Source organism: Sinocyclocheilus rhinocerous, unplaced genomic scaffold, assembly GCF_001515625.1.
Source record: "Sinocyclocheilus rhinocerous isolate Xijiao unplaced genomic scaffold, SAMN03320098_v1.1 scaffold541, whole genome shotgun sequence".
In the NCBI taxonomy this organism is placed as follows: domain Eukaryota; kingdom Metazoa; phylum Chordata; class Actinopteri; order Cypriniformes; family Cyprinidae; genus Sinocyclocheilus; species Sinocyclocheilus rhinocerous.
Window position 1 is genome coordinate 369,318 of NW_015658519.1, and position 12,679 is coordinate 381,996.

The 12,679-nt window shown below is 34.6% G+C and overlaps 1 protein-coding gene across 1 annotated transcript in view; it reads right to left on the reverse strand.

The window, feature by feature from the left end:
* Positions 1-12,679, reverse strand: part of LOC107722494 (fibronectin type III domain-containing protein 3B-like) — a 162,181-nt gene that overhangs the window by 9,533 nt on the left and 139,969 nt on the right. The window contains exons 24-26 of the mRNA XM_016530860.1: positions 9,166-9,381; positions 6,168-6,334; positions 5,926-6,053 (exon numbers count right to left, since the gene is read on the reverse strand). Of these exons, the coding sequence (XP_016386346.1) occupies positions 5,926-6,053; positions 6,168-6,334; positions 9,166-9,381 (511 nt within the window). The remainder of the gene's footprint in view (positions 1-5,925; positions 6,054-6,167; positions 6,335-9,165; positions 9,382-12,679) is intronic.

Consider the following 12,679-nt stretch of genomic DNA (forward strand, 5'->3'; position numbering starts at 1 on the left):
TATATATATATATATATATATGTGTGTGTGTGTGTGTGTGTGTGTGTGTGTGTATGAATATATATATATATATATATATACACACACACAGTGTATAATAACATTACATTAATTATTAATATTATTAACACTAATAATAATGATAATAAAAAGTAAAAAAAACAAATACAACTGTAAAAAATTAAAAATATAAAAATAAATTAATTAAATGTCAAGCTTGTATTTTTGTTAAAGCATTTGCATTCAATTATTATTCATTTGCATTTATTATTAATAGTATGATTACTAATATTATTAGGATTCAATACCAATAAATGTAACTGCTTTTAAATAAATAAATAAATTAATTTGAAAGATTGGCTATAGCCAGTGATTCAATCTGTCAGGATTAAGTATAGTTCCAAAAAAGTATATTGGAGAGATCTCAACATTTATTAAAGTAAAGTAAAGTAAAGTACTGTCTTGCTATGCCAATATCATATAAAATCATAGTGTTTAGTACGGTACATTCCTAATATAAGTCAGAGCTCTCATATCCTGTAGTGTTGACAAATGCCACAAAACCGGTGCTGAAATGGCGTTTGGTGTCGTACTGTATCGCGTACCTTGTCACTCTAAAGGTATAAAAAAAGAGTCTAGATAAGAAATCTGAACAGAAAAGATGCTTTTCACCAGGAAAACAATACTTCGAATTACATGACATGCATGAAACGTTGTTACTAAGAAACATTCAACAAACATCATGGAAGTTTAATTAAAATGAAAAATAAGTCATGTGTGGGAAGAAAAGTCCCTTCTAACTTGTATAACACAGAGCACTTCCTATGGATGAGGCTTTTCACATGTGGCTGCTTTTGGCTGCCAAACAACAGCTGTTCAATTTCAATAAAAAGCCACCCACATTTTGTAACCTTCCTTATTCACAGCTAAGATGACGGAGACATTTTCTTTTGTTGACACAAATGAAACGTGAAAATGAAAACGTGCCTGAGCTTCATATCACCATGCAGCTCTAATAGCACAGCCAAGCCAGGAGTTAAACATTAAGACCCTTCATTGTTTATTCCAGATGCATGGATAAAGTGCCACGGCACGATCGGTTTAGAAAAGTTGTACTGAAAATTTGAGTCTTTTTCCCCCTCCAAATACCTATTGCCTGTACAAAAGGTCCAGAGTAGTGATCGAACGATGTTGATATTTTATAACCGATACTGATACCAATTATTTGCATGTTTATGTGCCCGATAACCGATATGCAGAACCGATATTTATTTACTGTTATAAAGTAAATAAATGACTGAGTGAAGTAAGAACATAATTCACTTTGGTTTTTCCTCTTTCAGAATGTCTAATGTTTTCAAATGGAGAAAATAAATAAATGACAGGAGTCATATCAACTTCATTTTAAACTACAGTTTTAGTAGGTAAAGTAAAGTTACGTCTTTATTGGGACAGGACTTGACGGATTATCTTACGTGACTCCGTGAGTTGGTCTCTATTTCTTAGAGCCAAGCTGCATAAACTACATACCAGGCATTTATATAATCAGGCTGTTATGTTAAATAAAGTTTACTAACTACAGCAACTATATCAAGTACCTGCACGCCGTTGTTGTTGTCTCGTTTCCCCTCAGACGCGCTGCAATGGCGATCCTGCGCGCAATTCTCAAAACGCCCACAAGATGGCGGCGTTTATAGACTAATGATGAGCAAATATACAACAGAGAGAGAATTAAATTCAGCGCTTTTATTTCCAACATGCGCTCATTCATGGCTGTATTATTTAACTCATGCAAAGTTACGTCTTTATTGGGAGAGGATCTTGACGGATTATCTACGTGACTCCAACTTCACGAGACTAACGATGAGCAGACAACAGAGAGAATTCAATTCAGCGCTTTTATTTCCAACATGCGCTCATTCATGGCTGCATATTATTTAATTAAAGTAAAGTTACGTCTTTATTGGGACAGGACTTGACGGATTATCTTACGTGACTCCGTGAGTTGGTCTCTATTTCTTAGAGCCAAGCTGCATAAACTACATACCAGGCATTTATATAATCAGGCTGTTATGTTAAATAAAGTTTACTAACTACAGCAACTATATCAAGTACCTGCACGCCGTTGTTGTTGTCTCGTTTCCCCTCAGACGCGCTGCAATGGCGATCCTGCGCGCAATTCTCAAAACGCGGCGTTTATCGGTGAATCCGATATTACAAAACCGATATCCAATTATGGTAAAATGCTTAAATATCGGGGAAAATATCGGTAAATCGATATATCGGTCGATCTCTAGTCCAGAGAGAACTAAATACTTGATTTCAATAAGGAAAAGAAGAACTTCAGCTTCCAGTGCACACCAGACACAGGCTACTTTTGATTTGACCGAAGAAAAAACACTAATGTATCAAAGAAATACATATGCTAAGCAAATACATTTGGAAACTGTCCCTCTCAGCAGTATAATGCATTAAAAAAGATAAACTTCATATAAGTTGTTTCTAGCAACCCCTTTTGACAGCTACTATTTCATTTTTCGATTTTCATTTGCAGAGAGGAATGAAACAGATGCCATTTGAGTTCAGAAGAGCATGTAAAAACTGAGATGGCAATGGTCTCTGTTAATGAAAGTTGCCAAACACAAGCCAATTACTTATGAGCAGACAAAATAAAACTGAATCTAATATAGAACAAAAAATTAAAATAAAATACAACAAAACACAACAGTTTATTCAGGTCCATGAGTGATGACATTTTATATAACAGCATAAAAAGGCTTCACTATTTGTATCACTTAGCTTCTATGTTTTCAATCCTTTATATTCATCATGCTTAATTATTCATGCTCATTTCTTTTATTTGTACATTTATTTTACTATTGTCGTTTTTAGTTGTTAATATAAAATGAATCTAATTTAATAAAAATGAATCTAACATATCTCAAACTGAATATCCATTTTTTGATTCTGTACATTATAATGCAGTGATGCCTAATTTCACTTGTAGCATTTAAAACAGTTGATTTAAGTGTTTTGTGTTTTATTTTTAATTTATATAGAGGGAAAAAATGGTTGAATTTAGAAAAAAAGGTATGGTTAACATGCATTATCTGGGTGAAAATGATCTGAGATGCACACAGGATTTGTACTGGGTCCCTGCTTGTTCTGTAACTTTTACATGTTTTATAAATAAGATGGCGAAATGGAGACGTATTCTAGTTACGAGTTCACACAGACACACTACAACCAAAGCAAACAGGAGATGGCATCTGCTGCCATTAAACCCTTGCTTCTCTTTACATGCAAACAACACACTCCTCACTTCTCACATACATTTTAACAGCTCACAGGACAAGGAGCACATTAACACGGTAATAGGTGCCATGCCAGCTACATTAGACATTAGAACAGCAGCGTTTGTGCCCCTAACTGAAAAATATCCCAGTGAAGGAAGGGATCTGATTGGCTTGCTCTGGACAACTCCCTAGAGAGGCCTTGTGGCCTTCACAACCAGTCAGTGGATTTACGATTCACAGGCTGATCTACTAATGTTGCCACTAAATGCAAAATGACAGCACATTTATAAGCGAACTGACAAAAAATTTGTGCAATAATGTCACTTGTGCAGTGAATGATAATAATCCTCTCTCTGAGACAAACCAGGGACTTGCACACAACTGTCACAAAAGTCACGGATTCTTAAAAAGGCAAGTTCAAAAGTTTCATCAGGTTAAACTTGTATCCAGTTTTCCTGTATTACTAGAATTTCTCCAAATCACAATGAAAAATAACCTGAAATAGATTAAAGACCACTTTTAAATGCATGCTGTTGGTTCCTTCAATTGTATGAAGTATGATAGATGAGCTGGGTGTTGGTCTCTATCAAGCCATCAGCAGTGGCATCAACATCAGTTGCAGAATACTATGAGTCTCAGGCAGAGGACACAGACCTATCATCCTGCTTCTATCTCAGACTTAGTCTGTGGGGATGACATCTTGATCTTTTTCCCTTTCCTTGAATAACAATGCACTGCAAAGACTAGCAAGAAACTTCACGCATTTACTGTTTTGCCTATAGGTGTGGATATATTAATAAAAATTAAAGTTAAATGAAATTAATTAAAAAATAATCACATATGATTGTTGAAGGCATAGTTCACCCAGAATTTGCTGAAAATGAACCCTCAGCCATCCAAAATATACTGTAGATGAGTTTGTTTCTTCATCTGAACAGATTTGGAGAAATTTAGCATCATCTCAATGATGAAAGGACTACCGAATTATATGTAACAGAATTCTAATTTCATTTTCATAGAAATATAGAATGTATGTTTTTTTTTATGCAAATGAGATCACTAAAGAGCACTGTTGCATATGATATCTCTGTCCTGTGTCATAATATATACATTTTACTATGAATGCAATGCAGTGTTTGGTGTTAGATAAATTATAAAAGTTATGAGATTAATCACTGGCTAACCATAAAAAAATGGAATCTCACCTGTTTGTAATCAGACTCCCGGCCCACCAGCACCTGTAGGATGTAGATGATGGGGTCTCCTCTCATTGGTGGAATGCTCTCCCAGCTCACCTCACACACATTCCCTTCCATCTGTACCACTTTGGGAGCTAAAAGATAATACACAAGTTTAGCTGTATAAGCATCAAATAAGTGCCCATCCAGTACATGAACACATGTGGCATGGAACAATGTGCAAATATTCTTGTATAAATATACTTTACCCTTGAGAGCTGGAGGAACAGACTTGGTCGTATGGAAGGTGTGTACTTCAGAGAAAAGGCCCTCTCCTGCCTCGCTCACAGCTTGAATCCTGAGACAGTAGCTGCTCGACTCATTTAGTCGCTGTACCTTATATGTGTGGCTTGGGCCTCTGTAGATTGTGACAAACCTAACACATAAACATTTCATTTATGTTAATGGTGTGTTATTTAAACTTGGCTCCAATCAAAAGTTTAGGGTTGGTGTTTTTTTTGTTGTTTTTATTTTTACAGTTTTTGAAAGATTCTCTTGCTCCCATTAAGGCTGCATTTATTTGATCAAAACACAGTAAAACAGTAACATTATGGAATATTATTACAATATAAAATTAACTATTTTCTATTTTAATATATTCTAATATATACTTTTTTTCATGTGTTGGCAAAGCTGAATTTTCAGCAGCTGTTACTCCAATCTTTAGTATCACATGATTCTTCAGAAATCATTCTAATATGCTGATTTCGTGCTCATGAATTTTTAATTATCATCAATGTTGAAGACAGTTGTGCTGCTTAATATCTTTAGTAAACTGTTATTATTTTTAGGATGAATGGAAAGTTCAAAAGAACAGCATTTATATTAAATAGATTTTGTTTGGTAATAATGTACAAGTCTTTATTGTTTTTGATAAATCTAATACATCCTTGCTGAAAAAAGTATTAATTTTTGAGAAAAAAAAAAAAAAAGCAAGAAACTTCACGCATTTACTGTTTTGCCTATAGGTGTGGATATATTAATAAAAATTAAAGTTAAATGAAATTAATTAAAAAATAATCACATATGATTGTTGAAGGCATAGTTCACCCAGAATTTGCTGAAAATGAACCCTCAGCCATCCAAAATATACTGTAGATGAGTTTGTTTCTTCATCTGAACAGATTTGGAGAAATTTAGCATCATCTCAATGATGAAAGGACTACCGAATTATATGTAACAGAATTCTAATTTCATTTTCATAGAAATATAGAATGTATGTTTTTTTTTATGCAAATGAGATCACTAAAGAGCACTGTTGCATATGATATCTCTGTCCTGTGTCATAATATATACATTTTACTATGAATGCAATGCAGTGTTTGGTGTTAGATAAATTATAAAAGTTATGAGATTAATCACTGGCTAACCATAAAAAAATGGAATCTCACCTGTTTGTAATCAGACTCCCGGCCCACCAGCACCTGTAGGATGTAGATGATGGGGTCTCCTCTCATTGGTGGAATGCTCTCCCAGCTCACCTCACACACATTCCCTTCCATCTGTACCACTTTGGGAGCTAAAAGATAATACACAAGTTTAGCTGTATAAGCATCAAATAAGTGCCCATCCAGTACATGAACACATGTGGCATGGAACAATGTGCAAATATTCTTGTATAAATATACTTTACCCTTGAGAGCTGGAGGAACAGACTTGGTCGTATGGAAGGTGTGTACTTCAGAGAAAAGGCCCTCTCCTGCCTCGCTCACAGCTTGAATCCTGAGACAGTAGCTGCTCGACTCATTTAGTCGCTGTACCTTATATGTGTGGCTTGGGCCTCTGTAGATTGTGACAAACCTAACACATAAACATTTCATTTATGTTAATGGTGTGTTATTTAAACTTGGCTCCAATCAAAAGTTTAGGGTTGGTGTTTTTTTTGTTGTTTTTATTTTTACAGTTTTTGAAAGATTCTCTTGCTCCCATTAAGGCTGCATTTATTTGATCAAAACACAGTAAAACAGTAACATTATGGAATATTATTACAATATAAAATTAACTATTTTCTATTTTAATATATTCTAATATATACTTTTTTTCATGTGTTGGCAAAGCTGAATTTTCAGCAGCTGTTACTCCAATCTTTAGTATCACATGATTCTTCAGAAATCATTCTAATATGCTGATTTCGTGCTCATGAATTTTTAATTATCATCAATGTTGAAGACAGTTGTGCTGCTTAATATCTTTAGTAAACTGTTATTATTTTTAGGATGAATGGAAAGTTCAAAAGAACAGCATTTATATTAAATAGATTTTGTTTGGTAATAATGTACAAGTCTTTATTGTTTTTGATAAATCTAATACATCCTTGCTGAAAAAAGTATTAATTTTTGAGAAAAAAAAAAAAAAAGAGTACTTTTTAAAGTTTTGAATGGTAGTGCATATCCATTTTTAACATCCAAACAATTTATTTTATTAACTGCTTTGTTGATTTTAGTTGACAATTGTTACCAGTTTACATTTGTCTAAAAACCAAAAAAGTCAATAAAACAACCACAAACTGTAAAAGAATGCTCTTTATGCCCATTTGTGTGTTTCTAAGACAAACAAAGGGCTTAATGACATTGTAGACCAGCCCCAGACTTTCAAACTTTAATTTAACCTTTTTTTGGTCTCAATTACAATAAATTAGGTAGAAATTTCAGGTATTGGCAGTGAGCTCTGGGTATCCTCATGTCATGTCCTGTCCTAGCGCAACACCATCAGTCTTTACACAAACAACTCAGGTCAAAACAGAGAACAAAGCAGCAGCTGCTATTTAATGACTGCTTCCAGAGATATTTTGCCAATCTCAAGAAACTCCTGCCAGCTCGATGTCTGACTAATAAGATGAAGGTAACGGACCATTGACCAGCAGTTCGTATTTAATATTATCACTTTAGCCCATCAAACTCTCTTCATCATCCAAGTCTGTGTTGAAATGCTGGCTTGGATTGATAGTTTTTTACGTGCATATAAAGGAATAGTACTAAGCACAGTCTTTTGTTTCAAGCTCCAACACGCAGTAACAGATCACCTACTGAATTATAAAATAAACTCCAGAAGAAAGGGTTTTTCAAAGAGTAAGAAAACAAGAACAAGGGCAGAGTCCACAGAGAAGTGCTTGGATACAATAGCTGCTATTGTTGGTTTGATGGATAGTACATTTATGGTTACTATGGCAATCTGACCAGAAATAAAACGTGTAATAGCAGAACGATTACGAGTCCATTTCAGAGCCATGCTGAATCTAGTCTGTCCCGACTGTGCAGTTGGCATCTAATTTTGATTAAGCAGCTGAATCAATAATTGTTAACATAGCAAAAAAAAAAAAAAAAGAACAATCTAATGCACACTGATGATGGCAATTGGATCTTAGGCCTTTAGTAAATATGCTTATTGCTATAATTTGATCAGGACTAACACACAAAGTCAAGGGGACATTATGCTACCAATTGTTAGCCCTCTGTTTATGACTATGACATTTCATTTAGTATCTTTCAGTCTTTACACATGAATAAGATGCAATAAACAAATGAATCCCAGAAAAGCCTTAATAACATCACCAAGAGGGTCCACAACAAGTATCTGAAAACATCACCTAAAAGTTTAAAAGTTTGGGGTCAGTTAGATATTTTTTAAGTAATACTTTTATTCAGAAATTTCAGGATGCATAAAACGGTTTAAGAACAATTTAAAATGTAAAAACATTAAGAAATGTTTCTCGAGCAGCAAATGAGCATATTAGAACGATTTCTGAAGGATCATGTGACACTGAAGACTGGAGTAATTGCCAACACAAGAATAAATAACATTTTAAAATATATTAAAATAGAAAACTAGTTATTTTGAATTATAGTAATATTTCACAATATGACTGTATTTTTGTATTTTTCTTCAAATAAATACAGCCTTTGTGAGCATCAAGAGACTTCCAATGTTCAAAGATTTAAAAAAAATCATACTCACTCTAAACTTTTGAAAGTGAAGAGCATATATAAACTATATAAAGAGTATTTATAAACTATATACACCTTTGGTACATGTTTGTTAAAGATGAATGCTTTAATCATGTCTCCCCTTGTAGAAAAACTGTTACTGGCTAAAGAGAATCATTAAAATAATTAGAAAATTAACCAGTCTAACACAAAGGATTTCCGACAGTGTCGGTTGGGGAATTCATTATATTTTCTATTAAATGTCCATCTGTCAGGCCTGTTGCCCGCTCACAAATACTGCCAAAACACCATTCTGCCAAAGAAAACAATCAACAGTTACAATTAAATTAGGATGTGAGCCAAACTGAAACTCGGGGAGGTTAAAAATGCAGTGGCCTGGCCAATCTACAGGTATGTATATAATAGTAAGGCCTAAAGACCTATAACATTAATTACATCTCAAAGCACTAATTTCTATAGGATGACAGCTTTCAGTTGTTGAGCTATAAACAACTAAAAAAAACATACAAGCTAAAAAGTTTAAAAATAAATTATATACCTGTAATGCCAAAATATTGCTGCCATCTAATGACAGTTCACCTTGACTAAATTACATTACTGCTCACAGTGCGCTTTCAAAATGAATTCAATTTTCCTCTTAGCGGCGCATCTATTGTCGTTTATGAGGTGTAATCGAGATGAACTGACCTTCTGTTCTTGTCCTCCATCTGCAAGTTGTAGACCATCTCTTCTCCAAGCAGGCTCTTGGCATTGCTGCTGTCTCCCCACTTGAGTTTGAGGCTCTGGGGTCCAGCGGCAGTGCACTCTAGTCGGGGCGGGACAGGGGGCAGTGGCCTTGTGCGGGCCAGCAGGGGAGGGCAGAAGGGACTGGCACCAATCTCATTCACTGCCTGAATCTGCAAACTGACACAGCACAGAGAGTCTCATTTAAAACATGCACATCAGGTGATCTTCAGGGCTGGACGATTTGACCTGTATATGGTGCAGAGCTAGAAATGTGTAAACTGCTACAGATATAGAGTTTCTATTTGTGCTGCTATCGGTGAGCAGGACTGCCTTATGTTATATAAAAGTATTTTGTCTATTGTATTATAAAAAAAAGCATTATCATCCTCCAAAACTACAATGATATATCACAATTACTGTCTATAATAATTTTTTTATATCACAGTAAGGGTAAATAAGATTTTGGTCACTCCTACTAATCCTACATGATATATAGAAAGAAAAAGCCTGAGACTGAAAACCTCTGACTACCATCAGATAGAGCAGTGTGATTGATGGGCTCAGTAGGAAATTCTTCCTTACTACTCAAAGGTAATATTTCAGTTTGGCTACTATAAATTACATTTTCGTGCATGTGTGTCACAAAAAAAAAACATAACAACAGTCATGGCATTACAAGAGCCAGCAGCAAGGTGATATTAAGCTTCAAGGATAAGCATGATAGACTTTACCTGACCTTTACCACAAGACCTCCTGATTGAGACAAAGCAGCTTTGAGGCGTAAATCAATAACTTATTAAGAATGTAATTCTTAATAAACCTGCTCTTTCATCAAAACCTTTCAGCAACATGTCATATGCCACACATTATATTGCAAGCTTTGAGTGAGCAGAGACAATAATTACACACATTTTCCTAGAAGTCCTCACTCAGTAGCATTTGGGATGTCTGACTCATTTAAGAGATTCAACAAAATAGAACACAACAAAACAAACAAACAAAACAAATCACAACAAAACGAAACACAGCAAAACACAACAAAACAACACACAACAAAGCACAAAACACAACGAAACACAACACAACACAACACAACAAAACAACTCAATGCTCCAAGAAGCATTTTGAAACATTAAGCATTTTGTTTGTAGAACAAACAAATATTTTGTGTTTAATCAGATCTTTTTAGACTTTTTTTCCCCCCACTAAATACAACTGAAAGTGTTCAGTTCAGAAAATTGTCTAATTGAAATCCTGATAGTGCCAGGTTAAAAAAAAAATCATTTTTTTTGTGGAACAAACAAATATTTTGTTTAATCTAAACTGTTTATCACTTTTTGATTTAGTTAAGTGTATTAGTGCATGTTCAGTTATAATTGTCACTAAAGTGTTCAGAGTTAATGCTGTCAGCCTAATTGAAATCCTCATTATTTTAGTACCCCATAAAACGTGATCATTAAATCATACAATCGGTTTTAATGATGTAATTAAAAAGATAATGCTCTCTTTAGTATCTTCAATGCAGTTATACATTTTTAACTCGTAATGCAGCTAACTATGAAAAGTGTAGCTTTACTACACGTTTAACGCCATTAAATTAAGTAGCCATTCTTTTCAGAAGAACAGCACTGAGTCTTTAAAGACATGATGGCTACGAAATTGACCAGGTCGGTTCAGAACAGCTAAACAAGGTACTTGTGTTGTTTCCAAAAGCAAGAAAGCTAAGCAACTTGTTTACTTCATGTCACCGCTGAACTGCACTGCAACGTATGTGGATTTGCATTTGTTTTCATAACACAACAAATGTCAACAGAGACACATGGTATCATCAATAACAGAGCTAATGTGACTCACTATACTAGACTCATTAATGTTCATGTGTTAAAAACACAACATGTCGCCTTCGCTTACAGCTGCCGTTCATGCAGGAGGTGAACAGATGACACTCATATGAGCAACTTCATCTGAATATGAATGTATCAATGGAGTGCAAGGGTTTCACATATGTTTATCAACAGGCCAACAGATGTGCCCTTGCTTTGCTGTTAACCATGTGAAACACTTCATGGCATTTTCCATGGCACAACACAAATATATTTACACACACATATGTACATAAATACAATTTTAAATATATGATATTATTTGCATTTATTACAACAAACAACAAAATCCAGCTAAAATGGGCTTTTCTCTGAAAATACTTCTCGTTTTACCCAGCTTCACCTGACTCAGCCTCGATGTGAAATGAGATGTGGTCCATCTCTTCACTCACTGCCACTATAATAAGTAATAAGCCACGTCATGCTTGAGTTTCGCTCACTTGGGGATGCAAATAACTTCCTTAACTTTCACCTTGCTAAGCTCAATCAAATTTATATTTGTCGGCTGAAAGTGCTTGGTGTAGAAGCCCATCATTCAAGGATAATGCCTTGTCATATTATTGAATCAAATAGAACCAAAATCAATTTCTGGGTTTAAAAAAAAATTGGAGAGTTGGGGAGTCTGGACTGGAATTAACAGCAGCTCTTCCACAACACCAGACTGTTTGGTTGGCATTTAACTGAAAACAAAACATACTTTAACCTTTCAAGAGATTTCATTAGTACGCCCCTAATGACAAAAGACATAATCAATCTAGGAGAGATCAAATGAACATACAGTCTGCTTCACGCCGGGCCTGGCTCAAAAATATCTGGTCCTGATTCATATACAGTGGGGTTCGAAAGTCTTAGGCCACATCAAAAATCTGAGATTCAAAATCTTATTTTCACTTTAACCTGGAACCATATTTAAGATTCTCATTATTTTTTTAAGTCACTGATCACAAAGCAAATTTGTGACATTACTAGCCTAAACCATTTGTTTGAATAAGATCTATTAAATATACTGAGCATAAAGAAACTCAGCTTCTTTGTATGAGCAGGGTAAATAACAAAGGTTACACTGCTATTAGACTAGTCAGAACACTGGCAAGAGATTACTGAGATAGTCTGCTAACAGATAATGAAATCTGCAAGTGGACTCCTGCCTTTGGTTTTGCTTCTAAAATCCAAAAGCAATCAATGAATAATAAAAAAAAAAAACCATTCAAAAAAATTTAAAATAAATAAATAAATAATGTGGGCCATATATATTATTACTGTTCCATGAACAGTGTCGGAAAAATAAAACAGTGGGGCATGATGCATGGCTGAGAATGCTAACGAAGAGGAAGTCCAACAGCAGACAAATGCAACAGATGGACAACATGGAAATGGAAAGGTCAACCATAACTAGAAAATAAACCCTGATCTTCCCTGCACATGAATACTGAACATGGCGGGAATAGTAAGTGAAATATAAAACACACACACACAAAAAAAATTGTAGAGATGTATTAAAAAAAATCTAATCTACAGAGAGGTCCAATCTCTTTCTGAAAGAGTATTTACAACCCAGATTTTCAAAACAGAGTTTAATCCGAGTAAGCTAC